At 59.7% G+C, this 21,890-nt stretch overlaps 2 protein-coding genes across 3 annotated transcripts in view; one reads left to right on the top strand and one right to left on the bottom strand.

Moving 5' to 3' along the window:
* SLC5A10 (solute carrier family 5 member 10) overlaps positions 1 to 21,890 on the top strand; it is a 54,621-nt gene that overhangs the window by 13,333 nt on the left and 19,398 nt on the right. Inside the window, exon 9 of the mRNA XM_043904024.1 lies at positions 3,444 to 3,579. Within this exon, the coding sequence (XP_043759959.1) occupies positions 3,444 to 3,579 (136 nt within the window). The remainder of the gene's footprint in view (positions 1 to 3,443; positions 3,580 to 21,890) is intronic.
* FAM83G (family with sequence similarity 83 member G) overlaps positions 1 to 21,890 on the bottom strand; it is a 28,877-nt gene that overhangs the window by 2,034 nt on the left and 4,953 nt on the right. Inside the window, exons 2-5 of one of the 2 annotated variants that reach the window (XM_043904022.1) lie at positions 16,472 to 16,550; positions 13,149 to 13,316; positions 5,972 to 6,096; positions 4,088 to 5,333 (exon numbers count right to left, since the gene is read on the bottom strand). In XM_043904022.1, the coding sequence (XP_043759957.1) occupies positions 4,088 to 5,333; positions 5,972 to 6,096; positions 13,149 to 13,316; positions 16,472 to 16,510 (1,578 nt within the window). In that variant the 5' untranslated portion in view covers positions 16,511 to 16,550. The remainder of the gene's footprint in view (positions 1 to 4,087; positions 5,334 to 5,971; positions 6,097 to 13,148; positions 13,317 to 16,471; positions 16,551 to 21,890) is intronic. The other variant, XM_043904021.1, reaches the window with a different exon arrangement.

The raw sequence follows: 21,890 nt of genomic DNA, 5'->3' as shown, positions 1-21,890 counted from the left end.
TGAAACAGGAGGCGGGGGCCGGCCAGGCACTGGGCTCCTGTCTGGGGGCTGCCGTACCCTCCCGCTGCAAGCTGCTCATCTGCACAGCGGGGAGGCGCACAGACAGGAAGGGCCCCGGGCCTGCCCGCTCCAGCAGTGCTGGAGCTCACTTGGTCCCCTGTCGCGGCTGCAGTTTCAGATGGACCGTCCCTCTTGGGCAGCAGCTGGGTCCGTCCACATCGACCACAACCCTCAAGATCTGCTGCAGACCGGGTGTCGTGTTGAGTGCACAGCCCCCGTCACCTCCTGTCACCCCCGTTCCCACGAGCTCTTCTCTTGTCCCCTTCTCACAGCCGAGCATCTAAATGCTCCTAGGTTGGCACAGGGCCATGGGTGACCCTGCGATGACCCTGATGGACGCCTGCCCTCTATGACTTGCCGCCAGTCAGCCAGACCTGGGCTTGGCAGTCCACACGCGGCCTCATCCAGGCTGTGCAGCAATCCCGAGGGTTGGGGGTCACATCCCACCTTGCAGGTGAGGACACAGCACTTCCGGGAGGTCCCATGGCTGAGAGGGAGGAGGGAGCGGCCTCAGGCAGGGCCTGTGTGGCAACAGTGCTGACGCTGCCGGGGCCGGGGTGGTGGTCCTGGCCTGGCCTACGGGGGCACCGCTTCTCCAACTGCGGAGTGGGGCAACCACGACTGTCCTGCCCCTGCCCCAGGCCTGGCCACCGAGAGCGTATGGAGTGAAATCACAGAAGACGGCAGGGATTCAGGGAAAGGCTCCTTTGAGAAGTGCAGCCCCAGCTCTCGTAATCACAGGACATCGAGGGGAGGGGTCTACAGAGAACCACAGCTCACCCCTCACTGCAGACAGGGAAACTGAGGCCCAAAGTGAAGAATGGACTGTCCCAAGTCAGAGCTGGTGGAGAGGAGGTGGAACCAGCCTGCCCTGCAGCCCCTGCGCTGCCAGCCTGGCACCGGCCATGTTTTAAGAAAAGCAAAGGCAGTTTATTCTGAACTGCAGCAGGGGAGGCGGCTCCCATCCCTCATGTTTGGCAGAAGCTCAAAGGCAAGCAGAGGAGGGGGAACCTCTGCAGGGGCACAGAGGGGAGGCTGGGGGGGGGGGCGGTGGGCACTGACAGGAGGCCACCAGCCTGGGGACACAGGAGGCAGGGACTCAAACTGGGCGCCCGTGAGAACGGTCAGGGACGAGTTGGAGACAACAGTTAGAGAAGCTGCCAGTTATTAATTAGGTCCTAGTCACCTGGGGCTGATCATTACAAAGTCACCGTGCAGCTTCCTGGGCGGGTGCTGGAAATAGCCATCTGCCTTCCTGCCTGGCTTTGAGAGAGATCAGGGCAGAGGTTTCCCAGGCAGGTTTCCACGGGTCATGGATCAGAGTACTATATTTTTTTTCTATTGGTCAAGCCACAAGGCTTGTGGGATCTTAGTTCCCCAGCCAGGGACTGAAGCCAGCGCTAACCACTGAACCACCAGGGAAGTCCCAAAGTTCTATTTCTGTATGCAGCTCAGCCACCGTCCATGTGCTGTTCAGTCTGCATGGGATGGGCTTCCACAGTTAGTATGTGTGAGTATGCCTCCAAGGACACGCTTTTGCTTTTATCTTGAGGTGACTATAACAAGAAAACTGCACCAAAGCCAAAATTTTCAGGAATCACCATCTCTGATTCAGACCTCCTTTATCGAGCAAGTTTACAATCTTCAGGGCATTTTCTGAGACACTTAGAGGGACCTCTGAAGAAGCTCATAACAGTTTCTCTTAAGGGTGCCAAGCCCAAATGGGCACCTAGAGGCCTCAAGGATGGACACTTGGAATTTCTAGCCTTTAGAAAATCCACTTTTGTCAAAGCAGAGCCTGTGTCCTGAAACAAAGGCTGTGTCCACGCCTATGCACAACCCTGTGACTCTGCACTTGCTCCCCAGGATGTTAACTGTCCCCAAGCAGCAGACGTTAGATCAAGTAAGGACCAGTAGGCACCTAACTACTAGGTACTTAATACCGTCACCCAAGCAAGAACCGGGGGAAAGATGGAGAAAGACTGCATCGAGGAAGCACCTGAGGTCCTTGGTGAAGAACAGGCTATAGGGGCTTCCTTGCTGGCCAGTGGTTAGGAATCCACCTGCCAATGCAGGAGACATGGGTTCAATCCCTGGTCCAGGAAGATCCCACATGCTGGGGACCAACTAAGCCTGTGCCTGAGGCCCATGCACCTAGAGCCCGTGCTCCGCAACAGGAGTAGCCCCTGTCTCGCTGCAACTAGAGAAAACCCAAGCATAGCAACGAAGACCCAGCACAGCCAAAGATAAAAAAAATCAACAAAACAGTCTGCAAGCCTCTATTTCCCACGTGTGTCCTTCCCGCCCCTTTGCTTTGATGTAAACGTAGGTAATTTTCCTCAGTTGATGAAAAGGTGCTGGAGGATGAGCCAGGAAGGGTGGAGTCGCCAAGTGAACCCAAGGAATGTTCTAGTAGATTCCACTGACTGCACCCTTAGAGCTTTGAAAATTGCTCTGTCCCCGCCTGATTTAGCAGGAAAACATCTGTTTTAGAGCTCGCCCTGACTGGGACCCTGTAATTAATTGCTTCACCAACAGCCATGTCAGAGGGAACTGCTAGGAGTTACTTGTCAAACTCGCGTGTTTGGGAAATAAGTGAAAATCACAAAGAATTTCTACTTCTGAACTGCAGGAAGTGATTTAAACTACAGAGCAGCAACTGAAAAATACTTGCATTTAAAAGTTATAGACTGCACAACTGGGAACATATTAAAAACCACGGAGTCGTATGCTTTACGTAGCTGAACTGTGTGTGAATCATATCTCGGTAAAGCTATTTAAAGTCCCATGTTCTTAAAAGTAGAGTCGTGGTGTCAGAACTGAGAGGATCTCAGGTGCCATCAGTTCCAACTCCCCCCTCCCATTCTGCAGATCTGGAAATTGAGGCCCAGATAGGTGTCGCCTGCGGCTGCATGAGGAGTTACCCTCATATTGCAGCTTCTAGCTCCTTCCACAACTGACATGTGAGCTTCCCCAAACCCAGGTCCTAAAGCTCCAGACCTCTGCCTGGGACACAAAACACAGCTGGAACCAGTGTCTACTCCTGACACGTGCATTAGCTTGCCGGCCTCTCGTGACAGCGCAGGAGGTGCCGAGAGGGTGGTGGGGGTTGGTCCCTGACATCTCTCCATGGTCTTCTCCAGCCCTCACAACTGCTGGGGCGACAGGCTGGGCAGGACCAACACTCCTCTGCTTGACAGATGGGAAGACTGAGGCCTGGAGAGAACCTGGCCCCAGATGCTCAGACAACCAGCAGGGGTGCTGTCGGGGGTCGGGGAGGGTGCATCCAGGGCTGACAGGTCAGCTTCTATCTCACACACTCCCTGAGCCCCGCGGAGGAGGAATCCGGGGCAGCTGGGACTCACCCCCTCCCCTGCCCCCAGGTCATCGTGCAGCGGTCACTGTCCGCCCGGGACCTGAACCACGCCAAGGGGGGCTCCATCCTGGCCAGCTATCTCAAGATGTTGCCCATGGGCCTGATCGTCATGCCGGGCATGATCAGCCGCGTGCTGTTTCCAGGTAGGACACGCTCCGGGGGCGGGGTTGCAGGATGTGGAGGGCGCCAGGAGGAGAGGCCAAGGACAGGCAAGCTGTTTCCTGGCCTGGAGAAGCAGGGAGGGACATGGTCCCCGGGCCACAGTCAAAGGGATCCACACGGAGGTAGCTGGATATGAGGTCCGGGCAAAGGCCACCTACTGCTGTGTGACCTCCGGGTGTGAAGGAACACCTCTGTGCACCGCCATCCCCTCATCACAAACTCGGGAGTAGACCACCCGTGTGACCTTGCACACTTGTCACCTCTGGGCGTGCTACATGTGTCTTCTTCTGGCTCCTGGTCCCTGGCTCAGGCTGCTTCTGCGAGACACTGGGTAGTGACCTGCAGCATGTGAGCCCTGCCTGGTTGCTACCACCCCACCACCATGAGATTTCCCCATAACACAGAAAGCCATCAGCACCAGGGATGCCCAGCAGGTGGCACCTGTGGGTGCTCAGTCCTGGGGCTGGGGCTCCCAGGACCCCGACCCACCTGTGTCTCCTGGTCCACAGGGCGTGCAGCCTGCATTCTCCTCTGGGTGCCCGCCTCTTCTCTCTCCTGACCCTGGGCCCATGAGGAGCCACTCAGGGCTCCGCCGAAGGTCCCACGGGTCATGTGGGGGGCGCTCAGCTGTCGGCGGGGGGGCTGGGCCGGCCCGTTGGCTACCTGCTCCGAGTGGCGCCTCCGGAGACAGGCCGAGCGATCCGTCACCTCGAAATACTCGTCTGACACGGAGGAGGAGGCAAGTGAGGCCCGCCGGGGGCCAGGGCCGTGGTCAGAGCTGCCCGAGAGGCTGTCCTGGTCACTCAGGGTCACGTAGTCATCGTCGTCTTCCTCCTCCTCCCCGTCCAGCCCGTTGGGGACCACCTGCCCCCCACCGTCGGGGTCATCCGGGGTCACAGGTAGTTGCCGCTGAAGCGCGGCATGGCCTGGGCCCGCCGTCCTGGGCAGCCCGTGGTCTGTCCCGTTGTGGGGTGATTCCTGCTCTGGAGTCTCCAGGGCCCAGCCAGCACCACCACCCTCCTGAGCGAGCACATCTGCCACTGGGACCGTCCGGGGCTTGGGCACAGGCGGCTGTGGCTGGGCGTCCCCCTGGGGGAGGCTGTTCTCGGCAGGGATGCTGTCTGGTGAGGCGCTGGACTGGAGGGTGGGGCCGGGGTCCTGGCTCTGCCTCCACAGCTGAGTCCCCGCCTGGGACGTGTCTCGGATCTTGATACGGTTCATCTGACTGGGCTGGGGGTTCCAGATGTTGGGGTCGATAATGTTGATGTATCCCAGGATGTCGCTGCCGGGCTCGGGGTCGGGCTCCACCCACGTGGGCAGGTAGTCGAACATGTTGGCCCGCTCCAGGTTGAGCAGCCCTGGGTGCACGGGCAGGGGAGGCTCGGGGAGGTCTCCCGGGCGCTCAGCAAGGGCCGCGCCCTGCACCCCCGCAGGCTTCGTAGTGTCCTGCTTCTCGGACGATGACTTGGCGATCTCGTCGGCGCTCTTGGCCTTGACCAATGCGTACTTGGGGTTGACGAGCTTCTTGGCCACGGTGCCCGAGGGCACCAGCGGGACCGAGGGGGGCAGCACAATGGGTTCAGGCTCAGGCTCCTTCTCCATGGGGATGTCCTTGAGGCTGACGCTGTGTGACATGAGGTACAGCTCCTGGAACTGCCGGTCGAACATCTCCACCACCTGGCCCGACAGCACGGAGATCACATTCCGATCCGTCCTGGCGGCCGACCACGTGAAGCTGCAACACAGGGAGGCAGCCTGGTCAGGTGTGGGGTCTCCCCTGCCCCAGTGCACCCAGAGGCCAGTGTCCATCAGACTGCAGCCACAGGAGGGTTTTGGGAGAAGGGAGCAGAGGCAGGGGCGGGCTGGAGCCCCAGGGTCAGGCCTGGCGCGGGGCCTCAGGCAGCCCCATGCACCAAGCCCTTCCTGAGGGTGCAGCCTGGACAGGGTGTGGTGTCCAGCACAGTGACTTGTGCCACCATCAGTATCTGCTCGCCCACCCTGTGTAGCCATGGGCACCCCCCACCCAGCCCCCTGCCCCTGCTTAATGGACCTAGTCGAGCTGGGCCCTGCCAGCCTCATCCTGCCCCCACCCTTGACGGCTCTTAGAGTGACCGCCCTGTGAGCCCTGCCCACACTCCACCTCCGGGCTGCTGACACCTTGAGGCTGGAACAACAGTCTGGCGGAGGAAAGCGTCACTCTGCCTGCTTCTGAGACGGGCAGGTGGCGTGCAGGCGGGCCCAGCACCACTCACACCTCAGCAGTTTGGGGACCAGTGAACCAGAATAACCGGGGTGTCATAGGCAGAATTAAGGGCAGAAACCAGCTGGGAACCGGAGCCGCCTCTCCCCCACCCACCAGAAAGCCAGAGTCACCTGTAGGAGCCACAGATGGCCCGGTCGCCGTCCACGAACATGAACTTCTGGGCCAAGGCGCCCTTGAACTTGGTGGCCGACCGCGTGAAGAACTCGGTTCCTCCACTGCTCCGCACCCTGAGATTCTGGGTTGGAGACAGGAGACGGAATTACATGACCCTGCACTGAGCACCCTACCTGGGCCTGGGGAGGGATCCAGGCGAGCGTGGACAGGAAGGATAAGACAGAGGGAGGGCCTAGAGAATGGGGTAGTGCATGTGTGGGACCTGGCCAAGGTGGGTAGGGGAGGCGGGTCCAGCCTGGGGAATGCTACTGCAGGTCTCCAGCAGGAGGGGGAGGTGGACACGTTTCAGGCAGGTCCAGCAGATGGCTGGGGGCTGTGCAGTGGGGTATGGGGCTGCCCTGAGGGACCTGGGTACTGCACTTGAACAGATCTGTGGCCTTCCCAGCATGGGTGACCACCGTGCCCACCATCCCCCCCCACCCCCATCTCCCCGTCACCACGGTGTCCCTGTTCCCTGAGCCCTGCAGGCAGGGATCCTGGCAACCTCCCCCTCTTCCCGCAGAGCCAACCCCCTGCCTGGTTCCCAGGACGGTTCAGGAAATGGCCATATCCCCCCTTGCTGGTCCAGCATGGTCAGCTCAGGAGCCGGTCAGAGAGGTCCCAAGAGACCACGGAAGGGGAGCCAAGACCCAGAGGGAGTAGAGGATCTCCCAAGCGTCAGAGGCAGACCTGGTCCAGCCCAGCCCCCTGTCAAGGCTAGATTCCTCCTGCCTTTCTCTGGGCATCAGAGCCCTCCCTCTCTGCAAGTCTGTGGATGTGCTGGGATCTGGGGACAGGCTCCCCTCCCGTCAGGAGAGCTTCCTGTTTGGAGGGAGGGGCAGGCATGAAAGCCCAGTGGTGGGGGGACCCCAAGGTGGGCAGGGCAGGCCTGGCTGAGACCTGGGGGTTGAGAGGACACCTGAGGGCACCCTGATGTGAAACCTCAGGGCAAGAGGCAGACAGGCTCAGGGGGTGCAAGCATCGCCCAGCTCACGACTGCCCTAGCTCCCACTCTGGAGGACTGAGCTCAGGAACTCCATTTCTAACACAAGCCCCAGAGAACCTGAGCCTGAAATCCTTTGTGTGCCCCAGTGACAGGGTTCTTATTACCTCCGGGGGCCCCTGTGCCCACCGGGGGTGCTGGCCTGTCACACCTTCTGCAACACCCCCATCTGTCACCCTCACATACTAAGTCATTCACTGATCCCTACCGAGGTCCCCAGCCCACAAAGGGGTGACCGTGACAACGACCCCACACTGGAGACAGGGGAGCAGATAGGTAATGACCTCGGCTGTGGGCAGCCTCCTGGGAAGGCTGGCATCCAGGCTGACGTGTGATAGATGAGGAAGTGCTGGTCAGGGTGGGCAGAGGGTGCGGCACCCCAGACTCAGGACGACAAAGGCCTGACTGAGAACCAGGAGGACTTTGGGGGAGAAGGGTGGGCTATGGAGCCTGCAGAGTGGGCCCAGCCAGATGTTGATGAAAGACCCTATGGGGCAGTAGGGAGCCAAGGAGGAACGTGAGCAGGGAACAATGGGGGGTGGGGGAGCCATCCAGGAAGAATGCATACATTCACAGGTCGCAAAGGCTGACACTGGGGGTGGGGTTCTGTGCCTGAGAGAGGTGGGCCTGAGTCTGGCTGGACGAAAGAACTGGAGGCTGTCTCCACTCCTGCCCTCGGCCCTGGGTACTCCACGTCTGTCCCTTCTGTGATGGGTCACAGACCCCTTGCCTGGGGTGCCCCAGGGTAGGACCCCCAAAGGTTGAGGGGGCAGTTTCCAGGGATGCCCGCCTGGCTGTGCGGCCCAGCTCAGAAGGCAGATAAACCTCTGCTCCCAGGCTGGCTTCCCCCACTGCTTGTCTGCACACAGCCAGCTCAGCAGGAAGCTGGCTGCGACCCAGGACAATTAGTGTCCGTGACTTTGTACCAAACATGAAACAGGCTCGGGGACCAGAAGTCTGAACAAAGCTCCTGGAGGCGGTGTGAGGCCTTCCCCTGTCACCTGTGCCTGACCGCAGCCCTGCTCCACAGCTTCTGTGGGTTCCTGGTGCAGTCAGGCCGCAGCTTCTCCTCAGCCTTCAAGGACGGCCCCCAGCCAGGACTCCCCTCCCACCAGTATCTGCCCCCACCCTCCCCAAAGCTTGTCCCATGAAGGGCTCAGAAGGTCACCATCTACAGCTCAGAGTGACTCAATCCGTGGGGGAGGCAGGCCTCAGCTTTGCCCAATGCTCTGTGTGACTCTAAGTGACTCTCTGGCCCTCTCTGGGCCTTAGATTCCCTGACTGCGTGATGGGGGCCTGGCCAACCACTCCAGGCCTGTCCAGCCCTGGGGCCCAGCAGCAGGCAGGGGCTTGTGGTGGCTCCCCCCATGGCAGCGACTGGCTGTTTGGTGCTGGGTGGGGATGGGTCTGGTCCCACCCCGTGGGGCTGGGCCCAGATGAGGTAACGTCTCAGGAGCCAGGGCTCGGGTGAGCAGAGGTGGAGGATCCACAAAGCTGCGTTGTCTCCGAGCCTGGGATGTTCCCAGCAGAGCACACAGCAGGCGGGGGACACAAATGGGTTGCCCTGGCCCTGGGTGATCCCCGGATCCTTGGGAGCCTGTTTCCTGATACGTGCTGGGGCAGTGATGGCTGGGCAGAGCTTCATCCACTCCCAGGGTGCCACCACCCCAAGGGTGGATGGACGGGGCAGGGTGTGCTGGGCACAAGGGCTCCATGGAGTCTCCTGTGTACACATGGGGCTGGTGGAAGGTGGGGGGACCAGCCCAGACGCCCCCTCCCTGAGCAAGTGGGTCACTCTTGAGCTCTGGTCAAACACAGCCCAGTCCTGGTGCGAAGGGAATGCAAGCTGGCCTCCCCCTACCTCAGTGTTCTCATCTGTGAAACAGGCCTGTCCACCCCCTGCTTCAGGGCTGCTGGGAAGATTGAGTGCATCGGGGGAGGGGCTAGGTGCTCAGCGGCTGCTCCCTAAACTGGAGGGGACAATGGGGGCTGTGCCATGCAGCGCGATGGGAGTAGCATCTCCCTGCTCTCTCCCTTCCACTCAAGAGAGCAGAAGGGAGGGACACAGAGGAGTGGAAAATATCTGGAACGGTGTGGACTCGGGCCCAGGGAGGCCGGGATGCTTGGCCATATGCAGCGGTCAGGTGGCTCAGGGAGCAGACTGATTTGCCCAAAGGCCTCCCAGTGGACGGGGTCCAGCCCCCAGAGACTGAGGACAGCCCGCACCTGCACCCTGGCAGCTCTTTCACCCTCCAGGCCCTGCTGGTACCTTCTGGGTCGGAGGAGGCATGGGGAGGTCCAGAGACCACTCGGAGCAGGCCTGACGGGTGACAGCAAGTTCAGGCCAGGTTGGGGACAGACAGCTGTGTCCTGTGTGCCTTCTTCTAAAGGGTCTGTTTTATGGGGCAGGGGGCACCAACACTCCCCCTGGCGTCCCCCAGGAATAGGGAAGCTGGGATGGGACGCACCCTTGGGGGCAGTGGACAGAGCAGGGGTGGGGCGCTTCTGGCTCCTCCCTGGGGCCAAGCCGATTGGCTTTGTGACATTCTGGGCCAGGCGGTTCTCTGTTGGGGGCTGTCCTGCGATCGCTGAGCAGCACCCCTGGCTGCCACCTGCAAGATGCAGGTACCGCAGTGCCCTCCAGGTTACAGCCAGCAAAAAGTGCCCTGAGTCCACTGCAGAGCCTGGCAGAGCCAGGCCAGGGTCCAAGAAGGCAGGTCAGGAGAAGGGGAGGCCCAAGTACCAGAAGGGGGCGGGGACCAGCCTGTCCAGGAGGAGCTGGAATCCATACATCCTCACCCGGCACCTTCCCATGGCCATCCTGCCTGGGATTCCTTTGTTCCTCAGAAATGGGTCCAGCCTTTGCCCGGGCGGCTGCTGGTTTTTCCAGTTCAGCTGCACAAAGCCAGCTAGCTTTTCCAAGCAGCCAGGCATCTCACAGCTCTGGTACTATCCTCAGTGGTGACCTCGAGGCCTGGCTCCCTGGCCCGGGTACCCCTCAGCACCGAGTCACCCCAGATGTGCCCAGCCCTGGGGCTGGGGTCATCTTCTCAAGGCCTGTTGCCATGTGTAGCATGGGCACTTGTGCCCACGTTCCCTGGGCCTGGGAGTCAGGGCCCAGCTGAGCCGGCAGGTGCGGGTCTGGGGACAGCTGGGAGCCTCAGGCTGGGGAGGGGCTGGGGCCAACCCTCCCGCCTCCCAGGAGTGGGCTGAGTCCAAGCAATACTGCAGCTGTTTTCAGACTGTGTTGTCAGCTCAGGAGTTCGGCTGGGGGGCTTCCCTGAGAGGGAGACGTGAGGGATCACCAGCCAGACCACAGCTTAGAGGGGCGCAGGGAGCCCCATGGCACTCACACCAGAGCTGGGCCCACGGCTACCCCAGTGCCCTGCCCCCATAGGCCTACCCAGCTCTTCATGGAAGCCCTGCCAAATAAGTGACAACATTCCCAATTTTCAGACAAAAAGACTGAGGCCCAGAGACCTCAGTGTCTCTGCCCAAGGTTACAGTGCTGAGGGCAGAGCTGCGGCCCAGGCCTGGCTCCTGGTGTTGCCCCCAGATTGGCGCCCAGCACCACCGTGGTCGTGAGTATGACCCTAGCAGGGACAACCTGCACCCTGGGTCCCATGACCGGAGGGCAGGTCACTGCAGAGTTGGGCAGGGGCGGCAGGCCCGAGGGCGGGCCCTAGGATTACCGGCAAAGGAAGTGCTCCTGGGACAGGTCTGGGCCCAGCCAGCCTGCAGGCAGGGAGGCAGGCTCTCGACAAGGTGACACTGGGCCAGGGCTGGGCCCACAGGAGCCTCTGGCTACCTGCCCGGGCTGGGAGGGGGTGGACTCAGAGGTGAGAACGAGGCGGCCAGGGTCACACATTCCTTCCGGTGAAAATACCCGGTCGACCCACGGCGTCTAGCTCCCGAGTGTGTCATCCTGTGGACCCGCCACCTTCTGCAGAGCAGGGACGGGTGAGTGGGGCAGGCTGGGCCATGCTCCGGGCTGGAGCCTCATTCCCAGCCTCCTGCCCTCGGCCCAGGGCCTGGGGTTTGTAACTCCTGTTGCTGCCGCAGCCATGTGCTTCCCCGTTGCTCAGAGCACCTTCAGAGCCATCATCCATCTGCTTTCACCCTCAAACCACCCAATGAGGCGTCCTGGTGGCCACGGAGCCCTGGAGGCTCAGGAAGGTGGGCCCCGCGCCAGGAGGTCAGCAGCCAGGAAGCCCGCATGGCCAAAACCAGGGTGACCCCACTGTCAGGTACAGCCTCAGTCCAGGACGCTGGGCACCAAGGGCGTGTGGCCCCATCTGCGCCGACCTCCCATCACTGGCTTTTAAGGTCAGCTCCAACTTGGTGGAATGCCTCTGGGCAAGTCACAGGCTCCCTCTGGCCTCAGTTTCTCTGAGCATCCTGGGAAGCCTGGTCTGGATGGCCTGCCCCACTTGCCCACTTCCGGGAGCTCCAGACACTTCCAGGAACCTACGTCTAGGGTTTCCCTGCTGAAAGAGCAGGGGCACTGGAGCCTCTGCACAGACTAGCCTCCTCCCCCTTTCTTCATCTGTATGTGGAGGTGGGGTACTCAGAGGGTAGACAGCTGTGATGTGTTCAGGGTCCCTGAACACATGGGGCAGGGGTGCAGCAGGAGGGGGCCGGTTGGCCTCTGAGCACGGGAGTGGGCTGGACGAGGCTCTGTGATCTGCTGCCCACAGGACAAGGCCCCTGTGGTCACCTTTCAGAAGCCACCTCCTCCACACTCTGGTCCTCCCAGCCTGAGCTGTCCGCCCCGGGAGTTGGCTCTTGGTGCTAATTACACGGCGGGCAGCACAGCGGGCCAACCCACCAGCGAGACCACATAAAAATGTCCCAACAGCCAGAGACTCGCACTGCCCGGAGAGCTCACACCCACTTGAAAGGACTCAGCTGGGACCGGGGTCACTGGACAAAGCCGACTAATTATGGGCGCTGGAGCCCAGCCCCTTGTTAAGCGGGCTGGCATTGCCCAAGGCGTTCTGACCCATCGGATGCTATGCTCAGCCAGAGGGCTCGTGCTGGCCTTGCGCCTATGCCTTGCTCACTGGCAGGGGTGACACCTGGCAGTCCCTACATCCCCGATCGGTAACGTGGAACGGCCACCCTTCCTGCCGGCTGCCGAGCGGGGGGCCTAGTAACCATATCGAGGGCCCAGGATGAGGGCTGTGACAGTATCCGCTGTCATTGGTCTATACCCTGGGGAGTGAGCTGCACACAGGTGCCAAACAATGGCTCCCTCCACCCCCAAAGTGTTCATCGCTAAGTGATGTCTGACTCTTGTGACCCCATGGACTGTAACCTGCCAGGCTCCTCTGTCCATGGGATTCTCCAAGGAAAAATACTGGAGTGGGTTGCCATTCCCTTCTCCAGGGGATCTTCCTGACCCAGGGATTGAACCCGGGTGTCCCACATTGCAGGCAAATTCTTTATGGTCTGAATCACCAGGAAGGCCCCAAGTAAGGCACCAGATGCCAGGGTGTCTGAGTAGAAGAGCCCGGCCACAGGGGCCATCGACCCCTCCATAGGACCACTGAGATCCTGGAGTCCAGAGAGGGGAGGTCACGTGCTCCAGGCCACACACAGCAAAGCAGTGCTGGGAACCCAGGCCCAACCTGAGAATTCCGCCTCCATCTCTGGTGTCACTCCCTGGAAGGCCCTTTCTATTCCACTGGCTCCTCAAGCCAGTTTCAACTCTGCAGCCTCCAAGGAAGCCCTCCCTGACCTCAACCCAAGGAAGCTTCCTCTGTTGGGTCTTAAAGACTATGGGTGGATGTGATGTGGAGACAGACTTGGGCTTAGGACTTCCTGAGTTGAAGCTCTACAGCTGGGGTGTGAGCTGCCAGAGCCGAGGGGTGAGCACCCTGTCACTGGAGGTGAGCGAGCAGACAGACAACCACTGTGGCATGGGCTGCTTTGAGACACTGGTGAAGGAGCACCTCACGTGGGCTTTGACACCTGGTGGCAGGTAGTGTCCTGTCCCCAGGGCACTGAAGCAGAGGCCACGTGACCACTTGGTGGGCGGCCCTAGACACAAAACTCTACATGCTCGGCCCCAACCCACATGGCAGGTGCTCCAAGAATTTGTCAACGAACTGAAAGACTGGCTAGCTCACCTTGAGGTGTCCCAGATGCATGCGGGCCCGCTCACACATATGTAGGAAGTACTTGACGTTGCTCTCGTCCACAATGATGTACACGGCCACCTTCCTCTTGAAGCCAGCATCCAGCAGGTCCTTGAAGATGTCCACGTCGGTGAACATGTCCATGACCACAGCAATCACCTGTGAACAGGAAGGGAGACCATCAGGCCACATAGCCAGGAGGACAGGTGCCTCCATGCCCTCCACCCTCTCCCACACCTGCCCACTCTGGCTCTGCTCCCTGCAGCCTTGGCTCTCCTGGCCCTGAGGCTGTAGGTGTAGGACCGACACTCAGGGTGCGAGATGCCTAGTGGGTGGCACAGGCTGGACTCTCTGGACAGCAGGGGATGGAGGCAGGCCCAGTCCACAGGCCTGCCTTTTCCAGAACACAAGACCGCAGAAAACCAAGCCCAGTGACTGGGAGGTGAGGAATGTGGAGGGAAGGGGAAGGTGCTGAAGAGCCCAGAGGAGCTGACTCAAGGTCCCACAGTGGGAAGGGGGCAAGTGCTGGGGTTGAAGCCCCGGCAGCCCCCCCAAACCTGGCTCAGAGCTCGGTCCTGTTTCCCGTCCTGGGCTGATTTCCCAAGGCAGGCAGGCCATGCCACGCCTTCTGCCCGCCAACCTGGGAAGCTGAGATGAGCCAGATGTGTCAGCACCAGGGAGGAAGGCGGGGGCTACGGCTGCCCACCAGTCATCGGTCCCTGGACAGGCTCCCTCACCACCACCTCTTGTCTGGTTTGGAGAGAGTCCAGAGTATGTGTGCTCTTCCTGTCCTCTGACCACATCTGTGCCACAGCAGCAGACCTCAGCCTCGGGACTGGCTCTGGGTGGGACCAAGAGGTCAGAGTGCACCCAGCCCAGTCCAGCCGAGACACACCCAGGCCTGACGTGCAGGGGCCCTGGCAGTGCAGGGCCAGGGAGTGGGGTGGTCAGCAGGTGCCGGGCCTGGCAGGGCTCAGGGGCCAGCAGGCTCTGGCACTCAGTCTCTCTCCTTTGCCCTCCCCGCCCCACTGAGCAGCAAGGGGAACACAGCAGACCAGAGCCCAATGCTGCTGAGCCCTCCCACCAAGGCCAGTGCCACGACTCCACCCTGGATCTGACAGCCCCCTGGAAGAGTCTTCCATCGAAAGGCAGGCAGGGTTGTTTGCTAGGCCGCACAGTGAGCTGGGCACAGACAGGCTCAAACCACCCAGGCCCAGGGGAGCCAGGGTTCCCCCACCCCTGCCAGGAGGGTGACCTGGCAGGTGGCCCAGGGCCTGCTGGAGACGTGCCCGCACACTCTTGTGAGCTCATGCGTCCCCTGCAGGCCCAGCAGGGCTCCTCCCGGGCCCTGGGCCCCTGCTGACGCTGGTCACACGTCTGAACCAGAGCCAGTACTTCTGGGGGCCCCTCCCAGCCCTGCCCTCTCTGAACAGACATGCAGCCTCCTCACATGGGCCCAGCCAGGGCTCCTGGGGGACCACAGCTCGCCATCTGAGTCCCTCAGGGGTGTTTCAGGCAGGGCTGGAAAGCAAACACAGTCTGTGCAGGGCTGGGAGGCCACGGGGCAGTGGCAGCACCAGCTGAGGGACATGCCTTCTGACCCCAAATAGGCTGGGGTCTTGAGAGGAAGTGAGCACCCCGTCCCTGGATGTGTGCAAAGGCCAGAGACTGCTTGAGGGGGTGGACAAGAGGACAGATGGGACACGGCATCAGAGCTGGTGGGCTCAGCACACCCTTGGGCTCCACCCGTCGAGGGTGACGGGACCCAGGGTGGGGTAGGGGGTAGCAGCAGGGACCCTCTCGCCTGGACACCCCCACCCCTACCCCACGGTGACTCCAGCCCTTCTGCAGGCACGGCCTCATGTGCCAGCCTGGGGAGGGCTCCGCTGACACACTGCTCCCGGAGTAGGCCCAGGTCCAGGCTCTGCCAACCGTGCCAGATGGGGACGTGCCCTGGGCCCGGGCTGGGGGACATGGCCCAGCAGGACCCACCCCACATGTGCCTTCCCCATGACACCCGGGCAGGCAGGTGCCCGGTCTAGGCCGCCTGCTGTCAGGCTGGGTCTGCTGGGGCCTGCCCCTCTCTCCCCAGTGGAGCCCGTGGGGTCCCAGATATTGGGCTCAGTGCCAGGGGTCAAAGGAGGTCTTGTACAGGTGCCAGCAGCGCTGGAGAGGGGTGTTGGTGCTCGGGAGGGTGGGGTCTGAGGCTTGTCCATGGGGGCCACCACGTTTCTCAGAGGCCTGGAGACCTGAGTGCCCGTCCCTGGGACCAGAGACTCTAGATGAGAACCTGGGGCCCTGTGCCCTGCCTGAAGCGACTTCTGCCTGACAACCGGTACCTCGTCCAGTCTTTAGACATGCTGCAAGGCACGGGTCATTGCCCCCATACTACAGATGAGGACACTGAGGCACAGAGGCACTCTCTCACTTGCCTAACGACCTGCTCGGGTGGCCTGGCAGAAAGAGAGATGGAGCTCTGGACCCCAGCCTGCCACCCAGGATGGGTGAGCTGCAGCCTCTCTGGGTCTCAGTTTCCTCCTCTGTGAAATGGGGACGATGGTGGGCATGATGCCCAAGGCTGTGCCTGCAGAGCAACCCCCAAGTTCCTATGCCCGGTCTGGGTGCCCCACATAGCCTGTCCAGGCAGGCCGCAGCCTCTTGCTGTATCCACGGGTTCTGAGAGGCAGCTCTGACCACCACTGCCCCACCTCCCTCTAGCTACCAGCGTGGGGCTCCTGGCTCGCCAGGCTGACTCTCAGCCTGAGGCTTCTGGCACCCCTGCCACTGCTCGTGAGACCCCACCCCTGTGACCACAGAACCCCTTTTGGGGTAGAGGTGCACTGTGGGCAGGGAAGGGCAGGGGAGAAGGGGCAGTGGTGAGGCAACCCGGGGTCTCCACGCCGCTGGAAGACTATAGCCCAGCCTCTGAGCATCTCTCCCCAGATGCCCAGAAGCCACAGGGGCTCTGACTCCACGACCCCTCCCTTCACACCCCACATCCTCCTGACCAGGCGCCTTCCCCTCCTCCTCCACGCCGGTAATAGCTTCCCATCCTTCAAACCCTGGTTCAAAGGCTGCTGTGAGCAGCCCCCACGTCTGTGTTTCTGGAGAAGCCATAGCAACCCATTGAGTGGCACACCGTCTCTCCAAGGCCTGATCCTGAGACCCAGCACTGAGTGGGCAGTTTCCCTCTGTACTGGTCCTGCCTGCCCCCAACTCCAAGACCACGGAGATGCCTGCAGAGGCTTAAGGAGCCAGCAGGGGTCTCTCCCCTCAAAGTGCTCCCCAGAGGAAGGGGAGACAGTCACACCCACCTGTCCTGGAGCCCAGAGGTCACCAGAGACACGATGCATGGCAGGCAAGTCCCCAGCATTCACTGGGCACTTTCACCACCTGGAAAAGCAAGAGGTGGGTCTGGATCTCTGGGTCTGTCACTAAGGCTCAGGTGGACACAGGACCGTAGCAGCGTGGGCTCTAGACTGTCCTCCCAGAGAGCTGTGTGACCTCAGGAAGAGCCTTAGTTTCCTCGTGGGGTGATGGCAGCATCCACCTGCATGGCTACTGGCAGGTGAAGTGAACCAATGTGGGCAAAGTGCCACTCAGGGTCCAGAAGCTGTGCTCAGCAGACGGAACCAACCCCAGCCCTCCAGACCCACAGCACCCTCGGGTGGACCGGCTGGAGATCACTGCCCACCATTCTGCTTCCTTTTCTGCCAACCAGAGGGCAACCCATAGGAACACTTGGGGCTTGCTGCAGACTGTCCTAAGAGTAGGCACAGTGCCATCAAGACCTGGGATTCCACTTCCAGCCACAAGGGAATATCAGAGCCTGCACTTACCCACCTGCCTTAGCAATAAACACCAGGCAGAAAAATCTATGAAGCCGTGGCTAACAGGCAGCACAGTAAGTGCAGGGATCCTGGGCAGAAGGGAGACAAATGAGGTCAGCTGCAGGACTGCCCCAGCCACCTCCAGGTCACAGCAGAGTCCAGGGGGCTCCTGGAGTTGAGGAGATGAAGTTTGCTCAGAGCCTGGAAACCAGGATTTTCAGGACAGAGGAGAGGAGAAGGCTGCACAGAGCAAATGCCAAAGAGTTGCCTCTTGAGGATTCAACTGGAGACTGAGCTGCACACGCCTGGGAGGAAACCACCGAGACTGGAACAGAACTGCTGGAAAGAAGCGGCTGGAACAATGGCTGGTAATCACACAGGACTAGGAGTCATTTACGTTCCCCCAGCAGAGTACAGGCTCTAAGGACCTGCAAGAGGATCCCCAGAAGGATACCACCTACATGATGGGCAAACACGCCCTGGACCCGAGACCATGAGGTTGTTCTATAAAGGCCAGATAGCAAATGTCTCAGGCTTTGCAAGCCGTGTGTCTCTGACAGCTGCTTCAACTCTGAAAATAGATACAGAGAATTCATAAACAAATGTGTACATCTCCATTCCATTATTTACAAAATCAGGCGGCAGGCCAGATTTGGTCCATAGTTAGCCAACTCCTACAGTAGGCTAAATCTGCTTTGGTCCTACCTAATAAAGCATAACAGCAAGCCTCAAAGTGTTACACTGTTTCCAAGAACTGCATCCCAGAACAAAGCTCCAAACTGTTTAAAGGAAAAAAAAAAAAAAACACCACAACTCCCACAACATAAAATTTTCAAGTCTAGTATCCAATCAAAAATTACCAGGCATTCAAAGGAACAGGAAAACAATGAGCGTCAAGAGGAAGAAAAAAAATCGATCAAAGTGAACCCAGAATGAATACAAATGTTAAAACTGGCAGACAAAGAAGTGTGAACAGTTATAAATTCATCCTATATGCTCAAAAAGTTACTTAGAGACATAGAAGATTTTTTTAAACAAATACCAAATTGAAACTCAAGAGGTGAGTTTCAGCATTTAAGATGAAAAATACAATGGATGGGACTAATAGAAGATTAGATCCTATAGAAGAAAAGATTAGTGAGCCTGAACACCTATCAGTAGAAATTATCCAAAATGACACACAGGAAAAAAAAAAAAAGACAGAACAACCAAGGCCAGAGTGTCAGTGAACGTGGATCAACTCCAAAGGTCTAGAGTACGTGTAAGTGGAGTTTCAGCAGGTGCTGAGACAGAGGGTGGGGGAGGGAGGATAGGAAAACATCTGAAATAAAAGGCCATACATTTCCACATTTGATGGAAACCACTGGACTTCCCTGGTGGCTCAGACGGTAAAGAATCTGCCTGCAGTGTAGGGACCTGGGTTCGATCCCTGGGTCTGGAAGATCCCCCAGAGAAAAAGAATGGTTACCTACTCTAGCTATTCTTGCCTGGAGAATTCCATGGACAGAGGAGCCTGGTGGGCTACAATCCACGGGGTCGCAAAGAGTTAGACACCACTGATCAACTAACACTTCCACTAGACTTTTCATTTATCCCCAAGTCCAGGAAGTTCGATGAATTCCAAGCAGAGGACACGTGAAGAAAACACACCACGACACATGACAATCACATCACTTAAAATCAGTGACAAAGAGAAAACCTTAAAAGCAGCCAAAAGGGAAAAGACCATCAGGCAGTGAGGAACAAAGCAGATGTCTCAGAATCAACGCAAACCAGAGGACATGGGGGCAACTGAATGGAGAAACCATTAACCTGGAATTTCGCACCCAGTGAAAACAGCTCTCAAAACCAAAGATGAAGTAAGGACTTTTTCAGGGACACAAGTGCTGAATTTACTCTGGTCAACCTGCACTGCGGCTGTCACCAGCCCTACACGGGTGGAGGGGCTGAAGCGTGGCGGGGGGAAGCCAAGGCTGCCCTCGCTCACTGGGGTGCGGAGCACCTGCCCCCACCTGCCCCAACCAGCAGGGCTGGGCAGACCCAGCCACTGTGCCTCAGTTTCCCACAATGCAACATGGTGTCTCTCCCCTCCCCACCCTGCTGCTAAAAGGCCCTGCAAAGCCTGGGGAGGCGGCCTCCTGGGAGCCCCAGCCTCCCCGGCAGACAGAGAGGAAGTCTCCATACAGGATGACAATGCCAGCTCAAGCCAGGGCCAGCTTGCTGACGCTCGTACCGCTGTCTCTTCCTGGCGGTGGGAGGGGGGCGGGAGGGGTGCTGTGACCGTCCCAGGGTTACACAGTTGGCTGGTGACAGAGGTCTCCTGCTCCTGGCTCCTCTCCCAGAAGGGATCCTGCATCCATTCTAGCTGTGACTCCACCCGCCGGCTCCCAGAGCCCACCCTGGATCCTAAAACAAAGCCCTGGCAATCAGCACTGCCCAGAGAGTCACTGCCTGGGCCGCCCAGCTCTGCTACACTTTACAGTGTGTGTGGGGGGGTGGGGGGTCGGGGGGGAGGCTATGGCACAGCACTTCCCTCCTCAGTCATGGGGGAGTGGACTGGAAGACCTGCGGTCCCTCCCCTCTGCCAGTCACCAGCTCTGGCACCTTCCTTCTGCACCATTAAGACAGAAGCCTCATTAAGGCCAATTAAAGGAGACTCAGGCCACCCAAACGCCAAATGGCTACAGTGGGCCAGGGTCAGGAAGCGCATGCAGGTCCCACCCAGCCCAGTGGCATGGGCCCTGCCCTGAGTCTGATAGACATCGGCCACAGCTCAGGAATGCTGCAGAGACTAGAGGCCACAGAGCGTGGGGTCAGGTGACCAGGGCTGTGCCCGTTGGACAAGACAAGAGGACACGCCCCTCCCTCTTGCTGCCACCCCCAGGGGCCTCCAGCTTCCAGGTGCGGGATCCAGACTGAGGCCGGCACAAGCTGCGGGTTTTCAAACCGGAGAATCTCAAGTTCATCAATTTGAGACATGTAAGAGCTCAGCTTCTCCAGGATCTACGAGCAACAGACACGGTGGGGTCGTGGAGCGTCTTAACCCCCCGACTTAGGGGGCCTAGAAAGGACTTTCCCGGGGTCACAGAGCCAGTCCCACAGGGAAAGGCTTCTGAGCCACTGGAGGCCCGTGTCCTCTCTGCTGTGTTCCATCAACCCCTGCTTGAACTCCTCCAGGATGGGGGTTGGGGGGCTCACCACTTCTCAAGCCAGACCACCCTCAGGGAAAGGCCATCAGGACAGGGCTGAGGGAAGAGACCTGGCATTTACTGAATCCGTGCCAGACACCACGCTTTTCCCATGGAAATCTCACAGCCCCTTTGGGCCAGGTGCTGGCATCACATGGCGCTGAGCAGGAAGGGACAGAGGATCAGAGAGGTGGAGCGGTTACCTCAGGTAGTGTGGCCCGACAGCAGAGCTGGGCTCAAGCATGGGTACCCCGATACCGAAGACTGTCTTCCCACCGCCCCATGTGGCATTTAATCTGGGGGAATCACCCGGACCTCACAAAGGAGGCTGGTGCAGCCCACCAGCCAGAGCCTGCCAGGACGAGGGAGGTGTGGCCCCAGTAGGGGGCAGTCCAGCCCTGCACTGAGCATCCTCATGGATATGACTGCCTTATTAAGACCAGTGCCCAATCCCTATCTTACAAACAAAGAACCTAAGGCCCAAGTCATTCAGCAAGGGGGCCTCTGAGAGGCCTGACCCAGCTCACATCTGAGGGCCCAGGGGAAGGACCCTTGGCTGCAGGGCAAGCCTGCTGGACCCCCAAGACCAGAAGCTCAGTCCTGCCATTCACGGCCCTGGTGTGTTGGACTTAACAGGTGGTTCAGTGGCTAAGATTCAGCCCTCCCAGTGCAGGGTGCCTGGGCTCAATCCCTGGTCAGAGAACTGGATCCCCACATGCCACATGCCCCAACTAAGAGTTCACATGCCACAACTAGGAAAAACAAAAATCCTGGTGGAGCTTCAGCAAGCCCTGGCCCCTCTGAACCTCAGCTGTCATCACCTGCGACCTGGGAGTGATGACAGGCGCTGGCTCCCAGGGTCGTGGAGGGAGGGCAGGGCCGGCCAGTGTGGGCCGACCTGCCCAGGCACTCTGGAGCCTGGCGTGCACCCAGCCCAGAGGTGCCAGCCCTCCTTCCTGGCAGAGTTGCTCCTCACTCTCCTCAACCTCAATTAAGACACAAATGCTGCTGGGTAGGAACCTTTGGAGAAGACAGGAGCCAACACCTGGGATTATATTATCAGATGGTTCCCCACCTGGGGCTCTGGGCTGGGAAGTGCTCCCCAGACCCACTGCGTGAGGCTGGCTGGTGCTGCCCCTGGAAGCAGCCAACTGGGCCACCCCGAGGCCTCTCAGGGTGTCAGGGCTGTGAGGGTACCACCTCGTTTGGGGACAGCGAGAGTCCCTTCCTGGTCCTCAGGGGCCTTGGCTCCCCGTCACTTTGTGTTCACCAGGCCTTGGGGCAGTCAGACTTCTGCTCCTGCGGGAACCCAGAGTCTAGGAGCCTCGTGAAAATACTTTTACTGCCCTGAGTCAAGCTGAGGGCCTGCAGTGAGGCTCCACGGCTCTCATGAGGGGCAGGGCTCAGAAAGAATAGCCAAGACACTGCTCCTCCAGGGAAAAGGGGGCTTAGAGCCCCCAGAGCTAGGTCCTAGGAGGGCTCCTCCAATGTTGGCTGGGTGACAGGTCATTTGCCCTCTGCGAGCCCCTCATCTGCACAGAGGGGACCACACCTATGCTTTGGAGCTGGGAGGATCCAGGCAGGCAAAGTGCCCGCTCAGCACCTGGGGTACAGCTGGCATTTAATAAATGCCTCATTAAGCTCTTTTATTCTCCTGGAGCCAAGCTGTGAGCCAGGATGGCAGCGTGGGAAGGCAGGGGCCAGACAGAAAAGAT

Source organism: Cervus elaphus, chromosome 5 (genome assembly GCF_910594005.1).
Source record: "Cervus elaphus chromosome 5, mCerEla1.1, whole genome shotgun sequence".
In the NCBI taxonomy this organism is placed as follows: domain Eukaryota; kingdom Metazoa; phylum Chordata; class Mammalia; order Artiodactyla; family Cervidae; genus Cervus; species Cervus elaphus.
Note: the sequence above shows the minus strand (reverse complement) of the source record. Positions and strands in the feature narration are given on the sequence as shown.